The sequence below is a fragment of the Corvus kubaryi genome, unplaced genomic scaffold (genome assembly GCF_017639235.1).
Source record: "Corvus kubaryi isolate FWS band 111438036 unplaced genomic scaffold, C.kubaryi_AGA036_p1.0 37322, whole genome shotgun sequence".
NCBI classification, from domain to species: Eukaryota; Metazoa; Chordata; class Aves; order Passeriformes; family Corvidae; genus Corvus; species Corvus kubaryi.
In genome coordinates, this window is record NW_024581101.1 from 5,740,324 (window position 1) to 5,754,784 (window position 14,461).

General features: G+C 39.0%; 1 protein-coding gene across 4 annotated transcripts in view; it reads left to right on the forward strand.

Moving 5' to 3' along the window:
• The window catches only part of DIAPH2 (diaphanous related formin 2), a 184,472-nt gene that overhangs the window by 55,875 nt on the left and 114,136 nt on the right, over positions 1-14,461 (forward strand). For all 4 annotated transcript variants that reach the window (XM_042029287.1, XM_042029288.1, XM_042029289.1 and 1 more), the window contains 3 exons: positions 6,848-6,949; positions 8,361-8,455; positions 12,584-12,685. In XM_042029287.1, coding sequence (XP_041885221.1) covers positions 6,848-6,949; positions 8,361-8,455; positions 12,584-12,685 — 299 coding nt within the window. The remainder of the gene's footprint in view (positions 1-6,847; positions 6,950-8,360; positions 8,456-12,583; positions 12,686-14,461) is intronic.

The window sequence follows — 14,461 nt, forward strand, 5'->3', positions numbered from 1 at the left end:
TAGCAATCAATTATAAGAACAATTAATAGGAATATGGATCCCTTGTTACTTTTTATTTTTGGAAAACTAATTTGTAAAACTAAGTTACGATCTTTTTTATTCTTCCACAGAGCACAATTTGTTGGGTTGATGCCACTTCCTTCAGCTTGATTACATTAATTAGGCAAAAAATATACAAGATTGCAAGAGGTTCCATGTTTTTTTCTCCCTGTTAGTTTTATTTTTTTTATCTTAAGAGCTCAGTGTAAGATTCACTTTTAGATCGATTGCTTGCTTTGTAATAATTCTTTTTTTATTGCTGTACCAGGTATTCAGCTCTTGTGATTGCAGAAAGGACAGAGTGACAGCAGGAGTACTTAATTAATTTTGCTTCAGGAATTGGTAACTGAGTGATTTTAGGTGAACTGAAAAATGCCAGGTGGCATTGGGAATAAACATGAGATCCCCCAGCTGCTGCCTGAATTGACAGGAGGCGTGGCTGGCATCTGCTGATGCTCTTGCATCTCTCTGGATATTTGGGAAAACTGTTTGCTAGATTTCCAAGTTAGAGCCCAAATGACAGAGTAAAGGCTAGAAATGAATTTGGATGCCAAACCACTGCAATGTCAGTTCACGAATTGCATGACACACACGTTCTGCAGGAGAGCTGCTGTGGGCCAGGGGAGTTTGTGGCTTCAGCTGTGGCAACTGTGGCATCTCCCAGAGTCTCTCCTCTGGGATCCATTGCATCTTCTCTGGTGGCACTGGATACAGGACTGGATAGGGAGTTCCTCCTTGGTCACTGCTCTGTTTAGCCTGCATTGTTGCTTTCTCCTTGCTGCCAGAGTCAGGGCTCTGCTTCTCCCAGCTAACAAGTGACAGGAGCAGAAGAAACGGCTTTAGGTTGCACCAGGGGAGGTTTGGATTATATAGCAGGAGGAATTTCTTCACAGAAAGGGTTGTCAGGCATTGACACAAGCTGCCAAGGGAAACGGGCATCCTGCAAGTGTTCAAAAACGTGGGTGTGGCACTTGAGCAGGTGGCTTAGTGCTGACCATGGTGGTGATGCTGGGCTGCTGGTTGGGCTTCATGATCTTAGACAGCTTTTCCAGCCTGAGCAATTCACTTGTTGGTGATCAGCAGGTTATTGGTGTGGTTTGGCTGGAGCACACAACCTTGGGCAGAGTTCATTCTGCTGCCTGCAGCCAGAGCTTGGCCGTGGTTCATGTGCTGTGCCTGGCAGGTGGCTGGAGAGAGGCCGGGCTGTGCCCCGCGGTGCTCCCTGGCCCTGCCTCGCCCAGCTCTGGGCACTGCAGCCTGGGAATGCTGGGGCACACAAGGGGCACACAAAGGGTGCACCTATTGCTGAGGGAAAAGAACTGCAAGTCTTAGACTACTTTGACTTTCCTTCTTCTCCCCCTTCATTTGACTTTTGTTTGTGTTTTTGAGTGCCTCTAGGAATAACACAAATGGAAGACTCTCAGTAGCATTCCAAGATGATCAATTTAGCCAGACTTGAAGGAATTCTATTTTGCAACAGAATTTACTGAACTTTTGTGCTACAAATTACTTTCTGATCTTTCAGTGGCATTCCTAACTCCTTATTTCATTTTTCAACCAAGTCATATCACATCAGGGTCTTTGGGGGGGGGGGGGGTGTAAATTCAGTGTAATTATTACTTTCAGCTGCTCAAGTCTACTCTTTTGTGTGTAGTTTACATCCCTTGCAATGTATGTACACTTAATTTTTTTCTCCTATACTCCTGTACTAGCCATAGTTCTTCTCTCTGGTAGAGGGAATAACAAAGCAGTTAATTTCTTTTGTATGTTTACTTTTGCTGCCAAATACTGGTAAATGCAATTTGGAAGCTGCTTGCCAGATGGAAATAAGATGAAATTGCTCATTCATTTCCCATGACAATATGAGGATGTTTTTGTTCAGTGTGTGTACACACTTGACGGAAATTGGAGATTAAGGCTCAGGCTAAGGTAGGCTAAAGTTCACCTAAATGTCTGCTTTCTCCACACTGTAATTCAATGTACTCCTTTTTATCTCCCTTTAATTTTCATCCTCATTGTAGTCATGACTGACAGTTTTTGCTGTTAATTCTTTATTAAAATTATTCATTGATAATTTAATGAAAGAAAGGAATTTCATATGAACTGGACATTTCAGCTCATAATAAAATGCTTTAACAGCTTCTATATCATTGAATAAAATAATATATATTTTAAAAAATTAGTCATGGCCACTTCTAATGCTATTCAGGAGCTAAATTAATGAACATGTGTAAAATGATAATTTTCAAGAATAATATACACTTATTTTTTTACTACAGAAGTGCAAAAGTACTGATGGTAGATTTTTTTTCTTAATTAGGGCTCAAAAGCATTTCAACACATTTGTGTATGTTCTTTGCCATGATTATCATTAGTCTTGCTTAATGTGTTTTAAACTTACATAACATTTTGTTTAGTATACCCTGGATGGGTTTTAAGGGTTTCAAGCAGTGGGATTAGATGAGCTCCCAGCTGAAGGTCTCACTGAAGGTACAGCTGGAGCTGCACATGCTCTGGGTAATGGGAGATCAGCAGCAAACAATGCCTTGCAGCATCTTGCATCAGCTTTTTCCCTCTAACACTGATAAACAAATGTATTATTACTAACTTAATAGAGCACTAAATTAGGAAAAAGAAAGTTGTATGGTGTTGGTGTTTACATCTTTGTTTTCTGGTCTGTGTGTTCTCCTTTGGCTTTGTCATATTGGCTCCCTTTCCCTCTTTTGTCTACCTGAGATAAATTATAAAGAAAAGCCCAGCCAAAACCTTCTACAGGTCTAACTAGTGTGAGATAAATATGCATTAGTGGCTATTTTGCCATTTCAGTGACTGTTAATTGTTGGTTTGTTGGGTTTTTTTTATGCTTGTTAGTTCTTACTTCCTCCCAAATGAATGGGGATATCGCTTTAAATAACCAAGAGTAGAATTTCCTTCATTTCTTGAAAACAGAAACACCACGTGTATCTCTGCTTGTGTGTGTGTATACACACATTCCAGATAAGTCCAAATATTCATCTCAGTAAGTGTGTGTGAAATGGGATTAACCATCCTGAAGAAACACAGAGATGTAGGGTAGGGGATTTCAAATGCTTTGCATAAAACACAGCAGAGGTGCATGGGCTTGGTCTCTTAGCCCAGACATGGGGATCAGAAATACCAGAGGACAACCTGAGAGGCCCTTGGAAGAGTGAACTCTTCTGATACATGTGCTGCTGTCCTGGGGGAACCAAATACTTGGACTTGTGGGCTCTTACTGAGACTTGTGAAGGAGATACTTGTCTCTTCTGCAAAGAATGACTTGCTAGAGGGTCTGGACAGGTTCAGCCACTCGCTGGAGGGTTCTACCATCCTTCAGGGCTGCTCATGTGGTGCAGGACTGATACAGATTTGAGCAGTCAGTGTGTTCTGGGGAGTGGAACTGCTGAGCCGTGACTGTGGAAGGCTGAGTTTGCATCAAGCCATACTTAAGGTGTGGAAAAAGCTTGTCATGCTCTGAAACAAGTTGGGAGTTGGGTAGGAGCTGGACCCTGTGGAACAAGACTGCAGAGCTGGGCAGCTGACCTGTTCCTTTCAGTGTTCTATTGCTTCACCAGGTGTGGTCAGAGTAAGGAAGTTTCCCCTCTGCTGCTCGTTTTGTTTTAAACTCTGACTGTTTCTGTCATGGAAACCTGGGGATGGCAGTCACCAGCTCTCAGTGCTGTCTGCAAGGCTCGTTGGTTTGAGAAAAAAGCTGATTTTGAATGAAGATGTAAGCCAGTACTGTTATCAAAGTGCTGTAATGAATAATCACAGCACTAAACTCCAAGGTCTGTATGAAGTAATACAGCTGCTTTAGCTTCCAGATTGATTTTTCATCTTGCTTTTCTGAACTACCCTGTGCTGTCTGCTATAAAATCCTTCTTTCATCTCTCCCTTTGGTTCTGTGGCATCAAACCAGAAAGTGTCTTATGTTTAACCAGGCACTTGTGAAAGGAGAACCTGACAAGGGGCCGGAGGTTGGTCAGCGGTAGTGTATTGGATTCTGAAAGGTATCAAGTATCTTTTTAATTGAGTTAATTATTTTTCAAAATTCCATAATCTGTGGCTGTGTTACAGCTGAATCACTGCTGAAATGGACTGTGTGATCAGAGCCTCTGGCAGGAGAGGGATGAGCATGGCTTTGGAGAGCTCTCTGATGCTCCATGTCAAGCGTGGCTCAAGCGGTGGAGAGACTGTAGGAGCTGTCTAATCTATTAATTTTAGTAGTGTCTCTTTCTCCCTATGAATTTGGGCTTGGTAAGGTTGGTGTTGATCCTGTATTGTGACTTTAAGAGTCACATAAGCATCTGGTTCTAGTGTTTCTCTGGTTTTTGTGAATAGTCATGAAGTTAGCTTTGAAGTTTTGTGTGTGGAAGGATAAGAACTTTTTGGAAAGAACATCTTCTCTGGTCTTTTTCAAGTAGAAAAAATTTAATCTGACCCAGACAGCTAATATTTATTAAATGGATAGTCCATATATACATATATATAGTAGTGGTGTTATAGCCTTCAGGCTTGAGTAGGTCAGAGTGGCTGTGATTTGTTATGAAATGTTTGAATGTGTGATCTGCTGTGGTCTAAATATAGCTCCTAATTTTACAACCAGTAGAGGACTGCACCTGCATACAGGTTAGGAGGGGTAATAAGGGAAACTGGTTCTTTGGCCTGTACAGGCAGAGTTCCCCTTGTGAATTCTGCCTCAGCTCACCCTCTGTGTGTCTGTTTATAAAATGTGTTTAAACCCCAAACCACTCTTCCTTTTCTGGTACTGTAGCAGCTGAATAACTTAGCACCTGTTTTGCATTGGGCTGGTGTAGCACCTTTGCCCTTGAACTCTTGCTCACAGAGGTGTTGCTCTCACCTGGTAGATTCTCACAAATCCTTCTGATCTAGGTGAGTTATCACTGTAGGAAGTTCCCTTTCTGTGAGGTGATATTTGGTAACAAAACCATTTGTTGCTCCTGCTTTCTGTTTAACTCTGTTACCTCTGCGCTTTGCAGGCCGGGGGACTGGGACCTGTGTGTTTTATTGTAGGTGGTGACAGAGCAGGTTTGGCTTTGGTGCTCCCAGCTACTGAGAGAGTCTGGTACCCTGCAGCGGGTTGGGAGGGGGTGTGGTGTTCAGTGCTTTAAAGACTTGATCCGTGGAGATCTGGAGGGTTTAACTCTTAAACAGATCAAGTTTGCAATAGGTCACTCATCTTCTTGAATGATCTTTCTCAGCTGTCTCAGCAGACACAAATCCAGGCTTTGCAGTGTCTCCTGTGATAAAACAGAACTCGTAATGTTTGTTGCTTTCCCATGGGACAGCTAATTTTTAACTCTTGGGTGGTTTTTTGTTTGTGTTGTTGAGCACCTGGTCTTATTTCCTCATTTAATTGAGAACAATTAGTGATAAGGGTCTGATTACTTGACGAAGTGTCACTTTAGGATTTTAAATGGAGCTCATTACAGTGAAGGGGTCAGTGCTGGTGGGAATTCTGAGGTTACCTGGTGATGTGTAGCTCAGGGCTTGTACAGGCACCAAGCCAGCTGCTCATGGGAAGCTTGCAGGGAAGCGTAAGGCGAGGGGAGAGCAAGGCTTGGTTTGTTGCTGAATCATCCTTTGTGTTCAGCTCTCCCTGCCTGGGCTCTCTAGAGGCAGCTGGGGCCGAGGGCACTGCCTGGGACTGGCTCAGTTAGTGCTGGCATGACCGTGCCCAAGGTAAACTGATTATTCAGGGCTATAAACCAGCAGAATTACTTTATGCCAGATGCTTTCCTAGTGGTAATGGGTGTAAGGAGGCAAATACCTGTTTTCTATGTTGTTTTCTCTCTTATTATTGCTAAAGAGGTTGAAACAGAGATTTTGTTATTCTTCATGCTAAAAGTTAACATTTTTTCTTAGGTGATGCCTGTAATGAAACCTGTGGCGACTCATTGCAGTGCAACAAAAAATAGTGCTCAGAGAGCAGAACCATATTCAGTCTGCTTGAAACTTCATCTTAATTTGACTTTCCAGTTTTTCAGTTACTTTTGAATGATTTAAAATATTCATTAAGTTCAATTAATGTTAAGCACATCAAGATTCTATTCCTTCAGTGCCAACTATGTTATGTGATATTTAAAAGGAAATAAATCCTTGTTAATGGGTTTACTTAATGCTTAAGAAAATTCTGTGGAAATTGACTGTTTTAAGTTATGCAAAAAATCAGCTTATATTTTAGGTACTCCAATACCACAATTCTTTCCATATAATTTAAAGTGCTGAATATAAGGCTAGCAAATCTTGCTAATTGAAATGAAATCACTTTAAAATATACACTATTTTCTTAGTTAATATTGCTCTTTACAACTGGCAGTGTAAGTAATTAATAAAAACATACTTTTGTTCAGTGTGATAAATATCAAGTGATTTATGATGTTGGTTTTGGATGGAGAACTTATTAATATTATTAATGTTTCAGTAGAGGGCACTCATGTGCTTTGAGGTAACACCAAATCTCCATGTTCTTAAAAATGCTTGCAATAAATTGGAGCTCAAGTGACATTTCCTGGGTAAAAATACATAAATATTATTTGATAGTGCTTGGGAAAATTCCTTATTGTCATATTTTTATTTCTTGTTCCTTTCAATTCTGGATGTTTGCTTTGTTTGTTTGGATATTTTACAGTAGGTTGAGGCAGTGCAGTCATTTTGCCTTGAACTGATTGTTAAAAATGTATTATTATGGCTTCCTAATGGACTTGCTGTTAGCTAAGATTGAACAGTTGTAATAATGAATAGAATTTAACAAATACCTACTTTCCAGCCAAAAAGCCTGTAGAAGAATCAGAAGAAAAGAAAGCAGCTCAGTCAAAGAAGAAGATCAAAGAATTAAGAGTTTTGGATGGAAAATCTGCACAAAATTTATGTAAGTGATGTGAAGGGCATTAGGTCAATATCTAAGTAGCATCTACATCTCGCTGGTCTTAGGTTTTCTTTTCTTGTTTACATGTGCAATTGCTTTTTCTAAGAACTGCTAATTTGAGCATGAGCCTGAAATTCAGAAGTGTTTAAATACACATGTTTTGAATTCACTCTAACTTGGGGAAAATGAGAAAAAGTAACATGAAAAATGATTTAGATTTAATGAGCTACTGGGGGTTTTTGTCAGTTGATTCTCTCAGTTATTGCTCAGGGCTGAAAGTACAATTAAATGATGATCATTAGTATGGGCAAGGCACAGTGTTGGAGTTTGTCAATGGGGTTTAGAGGCCATTCCTAATTGTTCCTTCTGGTCAGAGTAAGGAAGGGATAGAGGTTCAAGAGAAGATATTATCAGATGGGCTAAATAGGTGTGAGTACTACTGCTACAAATTGTGACAAAACCAGCCCACTTGTATTATTTAACTCGCTTCTTCCCTCTTTGATTATGGGGGGAAATCAATCATTAAGAGTAGTAGAGTCTTTTATTTGAGTCAGACACACCGTAAATGCCACGAGTCCAACTGTGCCCATGGCAAGTAAGTGTGTAACCCCAAGTGTGTGCCTGCTCATTACCACATTGGTGAGCACGTTTTCATGGGCAGAACATGAACTAGGACACAATTGATAGGAGACTTCACATTTTGAAAACATGGATGCAGGATAATCAGCCATAGTAGTTAGGCTGAGTATAAAGCACTTTGTTACAACATTATGCTGATCCATCTGTTAAGAATTTTTTGTAGTTTACTGAATGGGGCTCTCTTGAGGTTTTATGACATTCTGACATCAAATTGCTTTGAGAACTCCATCTTTGAAGGGTTTGTGTTATATGCGTCTCTTGTATAAGTTCAGTTACCCTAAAAGGTGGTAGAGTTAGGACATTTTTTCTTACTTTGCCCAGCTCTTCATTGCCCCTTTGATGTGAATTTTTTTCTAGAGTATCATGTGAATATCATTTATCCACTTGCAAATGCAGTACAGCTATTCACACGTGGTTATGGAAGCCATAATAATAATAGATCAAGTCTTCTATTGGCTGAGTATGTCTGTTTAAGTAGGAATGCAGATGTCATTCATAAAGATAAGGCTTTATTGCTAAGTAACATTGCTAGGGAGCAACTGAGACTGATAAAAAGTTAAAAATGTTGTCATAGTTTCATTTTGTAGAAAGGAAATTTATTTTAAGTCACACTGCAATATTGTGCCTATCTAGCATTTGTTTTATGTGGAAGACTTCCTAACTGTGAAACACAATTTAGATGAAGATATGATTTTTGAGTTGCTAGAAATGGTTTGCCTTTGTATATCATTCTTTTTGCCCTTTTTGATTCTAATGATGTATTACTGAATTTCAGCAATATTTTTGGGTTCCTTCCGTTTGCCTTATGAAGAAATAAAAAATATCATTTTAGAGGTTGATGAAGAGAAGCTGAGTGAATCCTTGATTCAGGTATGTGAAAATACCTCTGCTTTTGGTTATAGCTCATTTTCCACGTAAAAATGGCATGAAAGGTATAAGAATCCAAGAGTCAGACTGATGTGGAGTTGCTGCAGGTCCCAGCTGTGAGTGTATGAGTTGTGTTTACTGTTTCATTGATTTCACTTCTGCTTTTGAATATGGTCACATGCAGTAGTAAAACTGCCTTTCAAAGCCTCTGTTAACAAAAGAACCTTGGAGTTTCCTGTTCCAATAGGAAGTCTTTGAGAATTCTAATTTTTCAGCTTCAAAGACAAGCTGAAGATGATTTAGACTGGTGCATAATGAAGTTTCATGAGGCTTCTAGTGGAAGAAGCAGCTCTGTAACAACTCTGCCTGTCTCTAGTGGGAGATGAAACTCCCTGAACGTTTCAGGATCCTGCTGCAACTCCAAACCTATCTGTAAATCAAACCTGCTCTCAAACTGGTTTAGTCTCATTTTGAGCCCCAAATCTCTCTCAGCTGGAGAGAAGAAAGGATGGGAGTGCAGTTTCTTTACATCCCTCTCTGATTTCTTCTGTCTAGGGGAGGGTGTTCATGGCCCCTCGTGGTCTCTGAGGAGTGACAGTCCAACAGGGAAGCATGGAAAGCCTAAAAGTTACAAAGACTTGGCTCCCCAGCAATACTGTTGTTGTTTTATTTAATATCATACAGATTGGATTCTGGCTACCACACTGTCCTTCATTTTATCCCTTCATCCTTCCCTGTCTTCTGTTTGCACCTTCATCCCATTCCCCCAAGGTTTTCTAAATTAATTTCTTCTTCCTTTTTTGGACCTGTAAAATGGTTGTTCTGGGGACTCTGGTCTAAACTGAGTTGCCTCAGTATTTGAAAATAAGTGCAAAATCCTAATTTTACTGAGGACTTTATTGATCAGAAATGTCAGATGATATGATTAAGAAGCCTACAGGTTTAGTAAAATCAGAAATCAAGGGGGAGGAAACAATGCCACCTTGGTCAGCTGAAGTGCAGAGTACTTTCAGACTGATCTCCTCTACTGCAAATGTAGCTCAGCAGAGCAGCTACACCAGTGATAGTTCAGCACTGTTTTGGTCACAAGTTAAAGTGACACCCTCTGGGCTCCTATGAAGTAAATGATCTTCATCCCAGCCAGACCTGGGTGACCACAAAATGTCACTGCAAGGTGTGTTGGGTCAAGGGTTTCCAGTCAGGAGGATAATTTTATTGCTTTTGAATAGTCTACTTCTACAACCTTATCTAAAATACTCAGTACATTTCTCAAAAATGAATTTAAAATAGAGAAGCTGAACTTAAAAACTACTTAAGATGATTGAGGGATAGAGAAACAGTCTCCAGAAGGAAGCAGAAGAGATTGGCTTGATTAGCTCAGCAATATAAATAGCTGGCAGGATATGAGCACCTCACATCTGTTGGGGAGGAGAGGGATGCGTGTGAGCATCAGGGAGAAAAGCTGAGGTGTGTAAGCAGAAGGTGATGTTAGCTCCACAATAAATGGCTGTGAATTGATCATGGATGCAGCTATGCAGAACTCAGCAGCCTGGAATCTTCAGAAAATGGGTGCTTTGGAGGTTGGTCCCTTTCTGAAGCTGCTTCCAGCAGCAGGGACATGTAGGTGATAACGTGGAAGAGATTCCTCTGTATTTCACAGGATAATTCTAGAAATCAGTGGGGTAAATGGGCTGTATCATCTATTTTGTATTCACTCTATCCTGGTTTATTCTTATCTTAATCTGCTAACTGAGCTATTAACTAACCAGTTCAACAGTTTGTAATACTACTGATTGGAAAAATTGTACAGAGCAAAGCTTGCTTTTTTCTGTGCTTAGCAAAACTCACGCTTTATAAAAATGCACATGTAGAAACTGCTTTGTTCTAAGTCAAGGCGTGGAAGTGGAATGGGTATGGCATAATGAGCAGATAGCAAAGTGCTTTTTCCATTTGCTTCTCAGGCACTTGCTTCTTGCTGCTTTTTAGACTTATGGTGTAATACTTAAATAAATTGGATTGAGTTTAAGTACATGGTAGACTATGTGCTGTTGTAACTCTTCCTCAGGGAAAGCACTCTAGGAAAAAATGTTTTCCATTCCTAGAGTGTCTTAGAGGAAGTAAGTTCTTGTAACCAGTTGTCAAGCACCATGTCTGACAGAATTCAGGACCTTGTGACAGGGAATAGTGAGTGACAGTTACAGCCTCTTAATGTCAACCTTGGATTCCTTTTAATGTTCATGTAAACCATTTTTATTTACCTTATTTTTATTTAAACCTGCATCACAGTGAACACAGCAGGAAACTGCTTCTTGAAGTACTGACAGGGATTTGAACATGTGATCACTGAATGCTTTATCTTCATTTTCAGTTATTCAGTACATGCAGTGAATGTAAACATACAGATGTGTTAAAAAAGGCACTGCAGTGAGTAGAGCCAAATTCTCCTAGTTACAAGGGTAAGATGAGTTGGTCTGTTGGCTCTGGCCCAAGAAAGAATGTGGGTGAGGAAAAATAAACAATCAAGCACATTAACAGATATTGGTTACACAGCTGAAAATCTAGCTGGGTTAGTAGTAGGTACTTGTATTTCTGCATTGATGGAAAAAGTGTTGTACAGTAAGTTTATTAATTTGCAATGAAATCTACATTTCTGACAAATACTGTGAAATTCTGGAGGACAACATTTGGTAAACAGTCCAACTAATCAAAATAGATTAAGAAAATTGCATTAGTTAATGTCTTTGATCTTTACCGGCATTAAACAATTAATCAAATGAGCAAGAATGTTTTACAGATCATTCCTTTTTTTTTTTTTTTTTTTTTTTTTTGCAAGTAGAAATCTGTGGGACATGGGTTTGGCTTAACAGGAAAGGAAACATGCTTAGTGTAAGCACAGAGCTCCAGCTCAGTTGTGTGACATGGAGGGAAATCTGATGTTTCTCTGTGCCACATGTGTTGAACTCTGCTTGCTGGGACAATCAGTAGCTCCTCAGTGCGAGTATAAAATTCTTTCTGTAACAGGGATGTTTTGTATGAGGCTGCCTGTCATCTTTATTTTGTTTTTATTAGGATGGGTGAATGTTTGATTCTTTCAGCTCGGAGAATTAAGTTTGTTATCACTTGCAAATTTGACAAATTAGACTGATGCCTTTTTCCAACTTGAGCCTTAATGTCTCCTTCAAGCCTGGCAGAGTGATCAGTAATCAAATTCTCAAAACAAATAAGAAATATTGCAAGAGTGATGGCATGATTGGGCTGGTCTAAAAAGACAGCTCTGCCTCTAATAGTACAGATTTTTTCCAGTTAAGGTTTTTATAGCTGAAAAAAAAGTGCTTTTGCAGTGCTAGTTGCTTTTTTAACAGGCACATAACTTTTCCTATTGATGCTTGCTTGAATATAAATTTGGGTTTTTTTCCCTTGAAATCAAAACAATAATGTAATTCTTTAACTGGTATATATATATGAAAATTTAAACACAATCTACACTTTTACTGAGTATTTAATAAAAAAACTATTCTTCAGTCTTAATATAAATATTTTATATGTTTAGCATATCTGTATTTTGAGCATTTAATAACTCACAATTTTCTTTGGGGACATGAATAAGATTTCAAGCAAGTTCAGCTTTTTCCTGAGCTCCTGTATATTTGCCACCCAAAAGATCTGTACAATTTTGGGATGTTGACCTTTTTTGTGTAAGGTATTTTTAAGTGTACTCTGTGCACAAATACTTTGAATGTCTAATGATTGTAATATTTTTTTTTGCTAGTTTTGTCATGTTTTACACAGACCAGTTATTTCTTGATTAATATTTAATGAGTGAGATGCAACCATTGGGGCAAAGAGATTGTCAACAGAAAAAAACTCCTTGATGCTGTCAGACCCTGAAAAATTATACTCCAACCTTTTAATACATTCTTCAAATCAGAGACTGTAGCAGAGGAGTTGATGTCTGTATTAAATAATTGCTGCTTTGATTTGATGTTTATATAATGTTAAAGCTGCATAAATAAAATAAGCGTCCCCTAATTTCCTCGTGCATTTCCATGTTGTGGTATTTTAGGTGTGTTATTTTTAATCTCTGAGGTAGTTTAATGTAACAAATTTGATATAATGCCTTGTTTGTTTTAGAACCTGGTGAAGAATCTTCCTGAGCAGAAAGAACTCAATGCCTTAGCTGAATTAAAGGATGAATATAACGATCTTGCTGAGCCAGAGCAATTTGGAGTTGTGGTATGTATTAGTGCAATGATTGACTTCAGAGTTCCATTTTGTCACATAAAAAGAAACAAATTTAGGGATAAAATCTTTTTGTTAGTGTTTTGCAAGACCTGCAGTAGGAAAAAGTTGCTGTAATAATCAAAAAATCTCTTTAATATGTATTAGGCCAACCTGGGCAGGGCCCTGACCAACCAGGGTTGGAACCAGATGGTCCTTAGGGTCCTTTCCAATGTGAACCCCTCTGATTCCATGATTCTGGGTGGTTTTCTGGAAGGAATTACAGTAAGCCATTAAAAGCAACAGGCACTCCTGTGCCAGACCAAGTCTTTTGTCTGCGTGTCTTGCCTTGAATGTTTATTAAATGGCTCTGAAGAACCCTCTGGCTTCAAGCAGATAAATTTCCAAGAGTCCATAAAAGACCTAGTTATTCCATGCCATTGACAACTCCAATAAATTTGAAAGAGCTACTGTGTCCATATCCATATTTGATATGTATGTATGCATACACATATAAAATATCTGTATTTATACAAACACAAACCTGCAAAACAGCTCGAGGAGAGGTGTGAATTTACATGAGAACTGAGCTGGAGCTGGTGTTCTGCTCTTTGCAGCAGCCTTCAGTCCCTGGATCTGTTCAAGAGCAGGGCTGCTGAGTGTTAGAATGGCTGGGCCCTCTCTTGGAAGGAAATGCCAGCATTTGCAGAAGTTACTTAATCCACGCTGGTGGCTGATGGTGAGATACTGACTGACTGCCAGGCCTTGGGAAGCGCTTTCTGCCTGGCCCTCCAAAGACCTCCTAAGTCTTTAGGCAAATGAGTTCCTGTTTTCACTTCCCTTCGTCAGCCTAAGAGATTAGAATGATGATGAGAGCCTCTGTAACGTGCTCAGGACTTATCCCCAACTCCACAGGAGCTACGTTTGCTCTTGCTGGATTTTTGAGGCATTATGTACATTAAAATGCATTAAAGCAGAAATAGAGGCCTCTTAAAAGACTTTTTTTTTTCTAAAAAGCTCTGATTTGAGCATAATTTGGCTTCAGAAGTGCCTTTTGAGTGATTTTTTTTTTTAATTATTTTTCAGTTGGGGAAGTAACAGAATATGATTTGTCCTAATGAGATTTTGGTGGAGGATTTAGAAAATGAAAGGTATCAACGGCTTCTTCTGAAAAACTTTAGCCTATTGATTTCCTTTTTTTTTAATACTTAATGGCATGAAGTTCCAAAAATCTTTTCTTTCCAAACAGAGGTGAGGAATTTTGATAGAAGCGATACACTAGTTAGTCTCATTGCAAGAACTGCAGTAGTAAAACATTACCATTTATTGATCAGTAACAATCTAAAAATCTCTATAAATACATATTTGCTACTTTCTTTGAAGCAATAATAGCATGCAATATATATTTAAAAATATAAACATATCAATCTATTATGTCTTTAGACAGACCAAAATTTATCCATGGATATATTGTGTGTGAGAATATATTGTGATATATGCATATATATATATATATATACACACACCCACCTCTGTATGTGTATCTTCCCCCCTACCTAGATATTGTCAGACAGTGAGAAATTACTCAGGTTTTGTGCAGGGAGAGTATCTGGAGTGTGTTTAAGGGAAATGCACAATGGAAGCAGGTATTGGTGGAGGGATCAGGACAAAGGAAGCCTCTGATGTCTGGGAATTCTATTCAGTTACCTGCTTAAAATCAGCAAAGAAATTGGCCAAATTGTGCATAATGACCTTGATTTAAAGACGTTCCTCTGTTCTATTGCTGTAAAT